Below are 12663 nucleotides of genomic sequence, written 5' to 3'. Positions count from 1 at the left end.
ACAAAGAAAATATAAAACCTTCAGAAAACAATTAACAAGGCATTAATAAGTCCTTCCCTATCAATAATTACTTTAAATGTAAATGGATTAAATTATCCAATCAAAATACATAGAGTGACTGAATAGATTATTAATAAAACAGGTGCCAAATATATGCTGCCTACAAGAGACTCACGTCAGCTTTAAGGACACACATAGGCTGAAAGTGGAGGGATGGAAGAAGATATTCCATGAAAATGGTTATCAAAAGAGAGCAGAGGTGTTGTACTTATGTCAGATAAAATAGACTTTCAGTCCAAAACTGTTGTGAGAGACAAGGGTCATCATGTAATGATAAAGTCAATTTATCAAGAAGATATAACAATTGTAAATATATATGGAGTCACCATTAGAGAACCTGAATTTATAAAGCAGATATTAACAGAAGGAGAGTGAGAAATAAATGGAAATTTTAGAATGAAAAATATAATAACCACAAATAAAAGGGATCATTAGTATTATATTTTGTATCAGAATGACTTTTTTAAAATTAAAAACTCATGAGCATTTAATTTGTGCCAGTCACTATACAAGGACCTTGCCTAGATTGTCTCATTTAGTTTTCACAAAAATCCCTGTACTGTCACCATTTTATAGATGAGGAAATGAAAAACAAGCCTCTGGTACTAGTAGCTTTAATACAGTTTTCTAGTTCTTATATCTGTGCTTTTCAATGCTTAACTTGAGTAGTAATTCTCTTCTAACTTCTTAATTGGCCATGTTAGCAAGTTTATAATACGTAGGATGATTTTACAGGCTGAATTACCCCAGAGAAAAGTATTTTTATTTATTTATTTTTTATTTTAAATTTTTATTGGAGCATAGTTGATTTACAGTGTTGTGTTAGTTTCGGGTGTACAGCAAAGTGAATCAGTTATACATATATATCTACTCTTTTTTAGATTCTTTTCCCATATAAGTCATTACAGAATATTGAGTAGAATTCCCTGTGCTATATAGTAGGTCCTTATTAGTTATCTATTTTATATATAGTAGTGTGTATATGTCGATCAGAAAAGTATTTTTGGAGTCAAATTTGTTTCATCCAACTCTTTGAAGTCTGAGTTACATAGATGTAGACTTCTTTTAACTCTACTTATGAAACTTTTGTTCTTAATATTCATACGTTTTTCTTACTGTGTGCATTAAATTTTCTAGTATTTTTAATGACAATTAAGTGACAATATCAGCTATTTTATGGACAAAAGTTAGAAAGTTTACTGTAATATATCTTGGGTAAACTCACTTTTTTCTTTTTTTGGGGGGTGGCGGGGGGTCAGGTAAACACATTTTAAAGCCTCAGGAATTTGAAGAGAATTGACTCAGACCTTAGAATCTTACATATACCAGTTGGGTTTTGCTCATCTCTGTATTTGAGAACAATGTAATAGAAATTGCGTTATATCCTCAGTAGATACTATAACGTATTCTTGGAACCTTCCTGGTCTGTATCCCTGGCCTCTCTCTCTCTCTCTCTCTCTCTCTCTCTCTCTATGTATATATATCTCATTTATACTTGCTCACAATCCTCATAGAAGTAAAATCGGTAACAGTTTAAGTCCTATGTTAGCTTTTAAAAGTTTCCATAGAAAGTATTACAGATATTCTATAATTCCAGTAACCTGCATTTCAGTGTTTATCGTGCCTTTCAGTACCATTGGCCAAGAAATCAATATTTTCTTAAAAATAAAAGATATTCATTTAACATACTATGTAAGTTTAAGCTACCCACATATTAAAGTTAAATGGCAGTGAGGACAAATGGTCTTCTGTTCACCAGGGAACATCGTGGGTGGGAGGTGGGTGCTGCTCTTAACGCGGCAGGTAGGATGTAGGACCTGCCAGCGGGCTGGGGATCTTGGTGTCATCAGGGCCCAAGGCCAGGCTGCAAGGCAGGCAGCATTTATCTTGCTCCCTCCCGTTTCCTGGCTGACCCCTGTCTCTGAGAGTCTCAGCCCCTTACTCTTTGGCAGGGGCAGCATCCAGGACTTTCCTGCCACCTTTGCTGTGGGAGGCCAACCCCTCAGACAGTCTCTTCCGGGAGCGCTTCCCAATACGAGGCCCCCACTCACTCCAACAAGTAAATTCTTACGTTTTGAACCTAAGCGAAGAGACTTTAGCATGCAACCTCCCAGCTTAGATAGGTTGTCTTATCTAGGTCTTAGAAAGAAAAGAATATAACTGGATAATAAAATAATTGAGATTAAAATACAAAAGGCAGTGGGCTTCCTGGAGGGGTGGCTTAGTTGCATTAGAGAACTCTTTACAGTTTAACTACATCCCTAATTCCTGGGCTACATGAGGGCATATTCCTAGATCAGGGCTCCTCCTGGGAGCTACTTGCCTTTTGGGGATGACTTCACTTTTCTGGATCAGCAAAAATGTTGTCAATGACCTGACACTCTTCCTGAAATATTGCTGACCTCTGTGTTTTTATTTATGTTTTGAAGTACAGCACCCAAGGGGCTCTTTCATCTTTGCCATTTTGCTTAAATTTGTAACGCCTCCCTACCCTTATAACGTCATGTCACAGAGAGAAAATGCTAATCAGTACTTGGGAAGGGAGGGAATTCAGAGTCTGGAGGAGGCCGCTCTGGCTGGAAGGACTCTGGTGCCTGAGGCCCCTCCGGCCACCCTGAGGGTGTAGCTGCACAGGGGTTGGGAAGCTACCAATCAGGCGTGTGGTGACAGCTTAGTTATAACCTCGTGGTCCAGACTGTCCATCTCCCGGGATTTGACAGATCATGGCCCATTATTTTCAGCAAAACAAGGTAGTCAGAGACAAGCAGGAACCACACTTGCTGCTTGGGTATGAGAAGATGAAAGCATTGTAGATACAAGATGATCATGTGGTTGGATGTGCAGAACCTGGAGTCCAAGGGGTTTGGAAATCAGCAGGTGCTATCTAGACTCTTGGAATTGGAGCTGCACGGGAAGAATCCAAAATGAAGGTGGGATCCCAGCCAGTGGGTAAAGCACAGTAGGAGAGAATAATTCAGGGGGAGAAGCACATAGGCGACTGGCCAGCTGGTATCGGGGAAGCGGGGGGCCTGGCTGCCTAGGTTGGGATTAGGAGGCAGAGGGCCTCCTAATGGGAGATGGCCCGGCAAGTGCCAAGTAGGAACGTAGGGCCTCTGTCCCTCGGATCAGGACCGGTCCTGCGAATACGAGGAAACTGCACCGACCTGTGGAATCAGGAGCCCCTGCTGTGGAAGGAAGGAGAACTGAGAGGCTGAGGACCCTCCCGGGCGTGACACCACCTGCCGTGATTCAGTGCCAGCCACTCCAGCGCCCCTTCCCCGCCCCCTGCCCCATTACAACCAGCAGCGGAGCCCCCAAGGACGCTGATGCGTCCTTATTTTTCTCTTTCTCCTCAGATGTTAAAAATTCTACTTAAATATTCTGAAAAGCAAAACTAGTATTTTTAATGGCAGCCATTTTTATGTTTCCTTCTGTTTATCAGGAGGGCTACTAGGATCTCAGTTTTCAGTCTCTCCAGAAATCTCTCTTAAAGTTTGTCTGCAGCTGCCTAGCAGTTTTTTGCTTATTTAGCGTTCGCCCTCTATTCATCTGTCTTGCTGATGAACTTGGGCCTGACATATTTTATAAATTATTTGGTTGAACTGTATAAAATTCCCAATATCCTACTGTGTCTGACTTTTAAAAACTGTATAGTTCCTGCTCTCTCTTCCTTCTTTCCCTGCCGACAGCAAACACATGTTGAATTAAGGAGGGATGGGGAGCTGGTCTGCTGCATCAGAAGAGCCCCGCCTCCCCCAGGACGCCCTCTCAGGCCTTCCCTCCTGGCCTGCGGTTTTCATGCCTCCTTATCATGGTCCGTTATGAGCTTAAATTTGAATATGCCACTTACCTGTCTGTCAAGAAGCTATCATTTTACCTTGACCAACAGAGCCTTAAGTCACAGAAATTTCAGCTTATGTCAGCAATTTTATAAAAAGACTGTGTCTTCGGAACCTTTTCCCCCAGTATTTGGCTAAGTCAAAAGTGAGCATTAAGTAGCTGTATCACACCTAGGACAACCACTTCAATCAGATTTTTCCTATGTGTACAGATTTATGCAGTCACGTATGTTCTTCCAAACACGCACATACACACACACACACACGCACGCGTGTGCGCGCATGAGTAAGGGTCTACATGTGCAGGAGGGCAGGCTGACATTTGGGATGTCATCTCTTTAACATAAATATTTCTCTGCATTGAACACAAGTAAGCACAGTGTTGCAATCCAGAAACTTGTTCACAGCAGAGCCCAGGTGGAAAATGGTGCAGACAATGCAACCGAAAGCCCCCTCATCCTGTTCCTTTCATACCTTCCCTTTGTCTCCCATCATTATCTTCTTTCAGGTTCTCCACCAGCATCTTCTGCAAAATACGTTTTTGTCATTTAATATGGGGTGGGCCAAAAAGTTCGTTTTGGATGTTACGGAAAAACTGGAACGGACTTTTTAGCCAACCCAGAATATGCTTTTGAACTTCATGCTTTTTTCTGATCTGTATAATCCTGAGATACTTTCTCATGTGCGTCGCCTCCCACAATCGAGAAATATTCCATTCTACGGATGCTCCGAGGCGTTGCATTTAGTCTTGCATGCCTGAGTACCTGAGAGACAAAGAAGAGCTAGAATGGGATTAGGAAATAAATGAATGTTTAAATGAGTAAAAGATTGATTAATGAATGAAGATTGAGGGAAACAAAATTTCAGCTTAAGCAAGTACTGAGCAAGAGGATGAATGGTAGCTTCTACAATCGTGGGTAGATAAGCCTGAGGAAGAGACAGCAGGAGTGTCATGCAGTACTAGTCATGTGGGGTAATTACATGGAATTTAGAAAATTCATGACCGTAATGATCATTAAAAAATCTCAAATTGGGAGTATATATTAGATGGATAGCAAAGCTTCTGAGTGGTAGTGTCTTCATGAAAACTCAGCTGTGCTTAAAATAAACATTTCCCCATCTCCCTTAGGTTAGCCTAATGCCTTTCAATTTTCATCTGCAGAAAGTTCTTTCTAAAAATCTCCCTTAAATCTCATATGCTACAGCCTAAACCAGTTGGTCCTGCTGGAAACTGCTTTATCACCTCTGCACTTCTCACCCAGGACCCAGCATGGGCTGACTTATTTTCCCCTAGACATTAACCGTGGCAAACCCTGTACTGCTTTCCCTGTGAATGCTTGCCTTGGCTACACTTTGCACAAAAATTACATTCCTTTTCTTTGATGGTGCTAAAAATGTTTTCCCACTTCTGCCCACGTGATTGATGCTAATAATTAAGTGATTTATTTTGGGGTTTCCCAAGAAGGTGCCCGGTAACTTTGGAAAATTGCTTATCCTGTGTGAGCCTGTTTTCTAACCTAGAAAAAAATATGTCAATGCCATCTTTGGGTATTTAGTACTAAATATTAGAGATAGTATATGTAAAACACCTTGTATTGCAATGGGTCCATGTAAACACTCAATAGGGGTAGCTTTTGTTCTTATTATAAATTGTATTTATTCGTATATATCCCAACTTCTTCACTAGATTTATATTCTCCAAAGTGCTTAGCATGTAGCACATGCTCAGTTAGTGGGTTGTTGAATCAATAACGGAATAAACTAAGAAGTAGTGCCAATTAATATTAACTACAGAACATGCATCCACAGGGGCGCCCCTGTCTGGCAAAGTACAGGTCCACCCTGGCATATTGGGCAAGGCTGGTGTGTTATCAGAACCACCCCATCCCAAAGTCCAGAAGGCCCGTTCTAGATCCAGGTTGGTACTAAAGTCCTCTGAGGTTAGACTGTGTATAAGTGCTCCCTGGAAAACTCAAATCTACTGTAAAACAGAGGAAAACTGCATTGCTCCCTGATTTTATCATGACTTTAAAATACCAAAAGCAAACTTTCACATATCAGAAAGGATTTATTGCGCACCATATACCAGCAAATTTATAGTAAGCAGGAAGTGAGTTCCTAAAAAAAGAGCCAACTGCCAAGGTACTGATGCATCTGAGTCTGTGCTCCCCAAATGTAAAGGATGACAGCACTGTCGTAATGAGAGCAGCTACCGTGTGTGTGTGTGTGTGTGTGTGTGTGTGTCTGTGTGTGTGTGTGTGTGTGTGTGTGTGTGTGATTCCTCGTGGTCACAACAGCCCGTAGGAGCTGGATCTGATTTTCCCATTTCACTGGAGGGGAACTGGAGCTCGGTGGACCAGCTCCCTCAGGGTTGTGGGCGGGGAACCGTCTTGCCTGGTTGGCCCCTGACAGCATCTGCCTCGTTCCCGGCAGCACAGAGATTGGGGGCCTCTGGGGACAGGAACGTGGGCACAGAAATCTACCAGAGACAACTGATCACCTGTGGCAGGAGCCAGAGCCTCTGCCCTGAGCCTGCTGTCAGCCTCCTAACACATCCTGGAGTCAGGATTCAGCCTTGACTGTGGTCTCTCCTCTTTCACCCACAACCGGCCCTTCACGTTCAAACACAAAACTTCCTAGCTGGTTTCAGGAGGATGAAGCAGTCATCCAGATACAGTATTTCTGGGTACATGAATGATAAGAAGTAAAAGCACGATATTCTCTGATTACTGGTAAAGATGTTTAGTTACCCCATAGTATTTTGTGATACAGGTAGTCAAATTAGAGCTTGAATATTGGAGGATACAAACTGAGTTAGGTGTTTACATGACATTTTCGCTGCTCCATTGGATGTACACCTTTAGGTTATTCTTAGATTTTTAAGGTTTTTTTTTTTTTTTTTTTTTTTTTTGGCCTCACGGCATATGGGATCTTAGTTCCCCGACCAGGGATCGAACCCAAGCCCTCTGCGTTGGAAGCGCAGAGTCTTAACCACTGGACCACCAGGGAAGTCCTTTAGATTTTTAAGTTTTTTAGATTGTGAAAACCGTATTGCTGATGACTGTACCTGTAATGTCTGCTGACCGGTGTCTATGGTCTGGCACCTGAGATCTTCGCAAAGGACAATATGAAAAGAAACTTAACCTGAGTGTGTTCAGTGAAAGGAGAATGTCTCTATTCAGCTTTTCAATAGTGGATGTATGTCTGTTGCAATGACAGTACAGCCCTGATGTATCACCCTAAACTGACACCTGTGCTCTCATTTTTATACAAACCAGTGCCTTTGGCTGCCCGTATTCGGACATGAACTTGAAAAAGGAGGCAACGCTTCACGATCGTCTGCGAGAACAAACACAGGCAAACGTGGACTCAGACTCTGCACATTCAAAATCGAAAAACCTCTGTAGTTTGAACTTCAATGGAAAACATGAAAAGGTGAAGAGCCAGTCCAGGTAAGGAACTTCTGAAAATGTGAACCAGAGAGTAAAGTGTGTAGAACAGAAAAGAACAAACTTGTGGGTAATAATAGTTTCTTGTGTTTCTTCAAAATCTTTCTTTATTCTGTATATTATTGTGTTCACTGGCTCATAGAATTCATCTAAGCCTTGACATTTATTTGAAAAATATTTTTTCTTACTTCATCCTCAAAAATTTGAATTTACCTCTAAGTGTAGATATTACATGTAGGCAACAGAAAGCAAATCTCACGTGTAAATTCTGTAAGACTCCCTGTATCTCTGGAGTCATCTCACAGGTGGCATCTCTCTGGGCGCGTGGCCCAGTGTTCGCATCCTCTTGGTCCCATCAGGATCCCCTTGCTCACCTGGTACTTGTCATCTTTAATCCAAAAGTCCCTCAGGTACGATTTCCTTACTCTGAATAGTTTCTGTTTCGATTTATCAATGGCACATCATCCTTTTGTTCCTAAATGTAAACTTATGACTTTAAGGATCAGTTCTCAATTTTTATTTACTTATAATCATTTTCTAAGAAGCTACAGATGCAACCTTATTTGCTCTTTTTTAACCTAAATGAGTAAATAAATAACATTTTAAGATAAAAGTTTCATCCTCCATGCTGGGAATTATAAACACAGGAGAATCTAATTACAAGTAAACAACTGGAGACCCGACGGAGATGGAGCCATGAAAGGCTCGGCAGAGGTGAGAAGTGGGTGTTTTTCAGGCCCCGCTGCAGGCAGAAGGCGCTGGCATTCAAGGTTGAGCTTTCGAGGAGCTGCTATGGGAGGGGCTGCTGGTTCTCCGGACCACCATCACCCACCCCCGGCCCCCCACAGCCCTCACCCAGCCCTGCCCTTCCCGTCCAGCACGTGGGAGAGGAATGTGCGCGCCTCTCTGTGAGGGCAGACTTTCCAGCACCCCCTTTCTGCCCTTTCACCCTTCAGTCCCAGCGTGGATGCTCCTTTACTGCCAAGGTCTGTTCACTGGGAGAGTTTGGCTCCTAGGACACACTTTTCACATGGAGTTTACATCCTGGACTGTGCCTTTTTTTCTTTTTATAGAGCATCTAGGCGACGTTGCATTTTCGTTAAGCAGCTGATTTTGAGCGTGGTCGCTGTGCACGGGGCCACCTGTCACCCTCCGCAGCGCACGCCCCATCCTCTTTCTCCGGGTACCGCACAACCCCTCTGCCGCATGTTATCTTTTCTCCTTTGCTGTACACCCACTCCTCTTGCCGGAACTGTACGGGGTCTAGTTTTTCTTTACTGCTTTTCACACCCACACCATTTACAACTTCAAGTGGCTGAGAGCTCGAACAGCTTTTCCATTTCCTAGTTGAGGGAGTTTTTTCTTTTTTTTTTTAAAACTGTTTTCCAGGGAACAGCACTTGTTTATTCCAGAGACCAGTGCATCCATTTGCTGTTACTCTTTTTGTTCTGTTATCTTTCTTCCCCCCAAATAAAAACTCAGCCTCTCTTGTGAACATTTTAGACATTCATCCCCAATGTCAAAAGTCAGAGAGAATAAACAGCTCTTTGAACTGTTTTAAAAAACGATGACTCCGTCGTGTTCTCTCGGAGGTGAGCCCGGCCTTTCTCTTCAGCACAGGTGTACGGCTCCCCCGTCCCTAACTCGCCTTTCAATACATCGTTGTGTGCTTTACCGTTTTGAGGGGTTTTTGCACTGAAATGTGTCAAATAAGCATAATTACTACAGATAGAAAAAGCAGAGAATGTTAGTTGATAACCAAGCAAAACAATTACACATGATCCTATTCTGTCAGATCCTGTTTCATGAATGCACAGAGCTGTGTGAGCGGCTGCGCGGAAGAGGGGGAGCCTCACGGTCCACATCTCGAATTGTTAAGCCTTCTTTTTCTTTCACATCCCAAGACCAAAGCCATTCTTGCACTCCAATCCCCGTCCTCTTTTTTTAAACCAGTCGTCGCAACAAAACGATGTTCGGGTCAAGTGGTCTTGGCAGTAGTACTCACTTTGACCTGCTTCCATCCCCATGACCTCCTGTTCACGGTCCAGAATTCCAGCTCAAAGACAAAAAGAACAAGGAAATCGACAAGGAAGAATATGTAGGCTAATGATGAGCAGCTAAAATTTATTTCAACTCTTCTCACAGTTTACTTGTGGTAATCTCCTGAGGCTGCCTCTCCTCTAACCCAAACCTCTGCTCTTAAAATCACAAGATACCGTGTACAGGTGGAGGAGAATGTTTAAATCCCATCTCTCCTCTTCTACATGCTGAGGAAAAATAATTTGTGGTTGGCGCGTGTCCAAGGATAGACAAGGGGGTGAAATGAGTGAAAATCAGGTCTTTAATTTCCTCTGGCGTCCAGTGCATCCATGGTCTCTGAGCCCTGGACAGGCCTGCCCTAACTTCTTACACAAGCAACGCTGTCACCTTAGCATCTCCAGGCTTCTTGCAATGCCAGTGCAAAATATAAAATTATCTCTTGACCTTCTTACAAAATCAATTAGATGCTGCCCCAAAGTTTAGGGAGTTGTGTATTTTCCTTAACTGCATCCCAGTTTTGTGTTTAGTTTTAAAAAGCATGTTTGTTCTCATGTTAATCTTTGGAGAGGGAGTTATTATTAGTAAATTTTAAGTCTCCATGACTTAGCAGTGGAAATAGTCTGTTTATGTTCACATTTTCTTAGTAGAGGGTCACGTTATGAATTCGAGTGCATTATATGCTACTAAATGTTTATAGGATTCATCTTCACAGTAGTACGATTGCGTGTTAATAGAAGTTTAAATAGTCAGATTCACGTTAGGTCGCCATTACTGAAAAACTATTATGCTGTGGGCTTCCCTGGTGGCGCAGTGGTTGAGAGTCCGCCTGCCGATGCAGGGGACACGGGTTCGTGCCCCGGTCTGGGAAGATCCCACATGCCACGGGGCAGCTGGGCCCATGAGCCATGGCCGCTGAGCCTGCGTGTCTGGAGCCTCTGCTCCGCAACGGGAGGGGCCACAACAGTGAGAGGCCTGCGTACCGCAAAACAAACAAACAAACAAACAAAAAACTGTTATGCTGTAAATATATTCCCTCTTTTGGTGCTAGTAGAGTGATTAGTACTATATTCATGGTGCATTAAACGGAGGCAAATGACCTTAACACTTGAGCATCTTTCATCTGGGAACGTACTCTAGGGTGGATACCTTAATTTGTTTGACAGTTTATAGTCTTCAGATACATTACCTTTAAAGTTTCCCATAATCTTGTGATTTAGGCAAAACAGACATTATTGTCATTATATTGTATGTTGTATATACATATATACAACTATATATATGTTGTATATATAGTATTGTCACTTATTGATGAAGAAGTAGAGGTTCTTACTAGTAGCTAATCCAGGACATAGGTCTTCCGGTTAAATCCAGCATATTCTTAGTTCAGTAAACTGATAATGGCAACAAGAGATTTATCAACAGTAATACTAATACTGATATCATACACTTATTAGCTTGTGCTGCAAAGCATTGTGGTGAGCAATTCACATACATGGTCTTGGGAATTTTATTTCATCCTCACAACAACTCTGGTTTTATAACGTAGGCACCTGGAGGTTCAGAGAGGTTAGGCAAAGCATGCAGGACCACACAGATAATTAGTAGAAGAGGTGGGGTCTGAGTCCAGAACTACCTGACCCTAAATCCTATACATGTTTTCAATGGCATCAGGCTGGCAAAAGGATGGCAGTTGGAGGCTCTGAAAATGCCTGGCTGGGTTTATGTTTAGACTTTCTACTGCTCTTCAGGATTCTCAGGGTCATCTTGTGAGGCATTTATTTCTTATTTTGGGAACACAGAACTACTGAAGGGGAAGAATCTCAACCATGTTTGCCCCAAACTGTTTATTCTTATGTATACTATATAATGCAAGTCTTCCACCTGAACACGTTTCTTTGTAATAGGTACTAAAGGCTTCGATCTGCAACGGGGGAATAAAATTATACTCATCAGACAGTTTCATCATAAGAAAATTACTTGAAATGCAGCTGCCCCCCCGCGCCCTATATTACGTTAGCTGGCTTCCCCGGGCCTGTGTAGGACATTTTTTCCAGTCCCCTTCCCCATCCACCTGGGTATTCTTTAATAACAACTTCTGCCTCTAATTTACACAGTCGGCAGGACCATTCGTTAAAAAAGCTGTCATAGTCAATCACGGCTATTAAGAAAACCTAAGAAAATGCCTAATATAGCTCACTTTGTTTTTCCTAATGCCTGCCATATTATAAATTTTACGTACTTCCCAAAGGCCTATATTGACAATAAAAATGGCTGGGAGAGATTATGGTCATCGCAGAGAATGGCAGACAGTGGAGTAGTTCCTTAATGATCCTCGTAGTAAACTGCTCAGCTATGAGCCAACTAGCTTGTTTGCACGACTCAGATTACCTTCTATGAGGTCCGTTCTCAGAATTTAACCAGTGTTAGCCGGTTGTTTCGTGTATGAACCTTCCAAGTCCTTAAAGAGGTTTCCTTGAGCCCGTCAGCCTTTGATCTTGCTCCTTCCCATGTAAATTCTCTGCTTTCGGAGGCCAAGCCTCTGGGCGTCCACTCACGCCCTGTCACCATCCGCAGTCGTGTTCTTCCTCCTGCGCGGGTGCCTTTGTTCCCATTCTTCCTGCCTCCTCTACTCCTGCTGCGTGTTCTCTTCTCCAAGGCTCAGCTCTGTCTTGAAACTTTCCACAGCAGTTCAGCCCGTGTGAGCTTCTTGACCTTAGAGATGGTGTTTTACACATCTGTGTATTTTTCACGTCTAGTTCAATGCCTGACGCTTAGCCGGTACTTGACAAATCAAATAGATGTTGAGCACCCGTGCGGTGCCAGGACTCCGCTGGGCCCTGGGGTGTGGATCGGATGAGAGCGAGGCCCCTTCCTTGTGCTTTGGGTCTGCTCCACGCTTTGTGTCTCCTTGAGCCTTTTTGATACTTGTTTTGCACATGTGCCTTATTTTCTCAAAAAGATTGGAGGCTGCTAAGGAGCGAGAAGCAGTTCTTATTATGCTTGCATTTTTCCTTCACCACTGTTCGCATTATAGTTCTTAGTGAATCGTAGTTGACTGATTCAGGTACATACATACATTTGTTTTCCCATAACAGTCTCAATGTCTTTACCTGTAAAATGAATACAATATCCGAGGCTTAGGTTTTTGAACAGAGGTGTATAGATGCAGATAGATAGAGATGTATGACTGGGCCTGGAACATAGTAGAAACTATTGAAATAATAATTCCATATCTTTCTTCCATTTTTTATAAAACTTGTTGATCTTAAAGTCTT

At 42.5% G+C, this 12663-nt stretch overlaps 1 protein-coding gene across 10 annotated transcripts in view; it reads left to right on the top strand.

Annotated features, from left to right (window-relative positions):
- L3MBTL4 (L3MBTL histone methyl-lysine binding protein 4) overlaps positions 1 to 12663 on the top strand; it is a 379209-nt gene that overhangs the window by 248293 nt on the left and 118253 nt on the right. For all 10 annotated transcript variants that reach the window (XR_013831388.1, XR_013831389.1, XR_013831390.1 and 7 more), the window contains exon 15: positions 7178 to 7351. Coding sequence is in view for 7 of the 10 variants with exons in the window: in XM_079943122.1 (XP_079799248.1) it covers positions 7178 to 7351 (174 nt within the window). In the remaining 3 variants the exon portion in view is untranslated. The remainder of the gene's footprint in view (positions 1 to 7177; positions 7352 to 12663) is intronic.

This window comes from Stenella coeruleoalba (genome assembly GCF_951394435.1).
Source record: "Stenella coeruleoalba genome assembly, chromosome: 14".
Classification (NCBI taxonomy): domain Eukaryota; kingdom Metazoa; phylum Chordata; class Mammalia; order Artiodactyla; family Delphinidae; genus Stenella; species Stenella coeruleoalba.
This window is presented reverse-complemented; position numbering and strand designations above follow the sequence as displayed.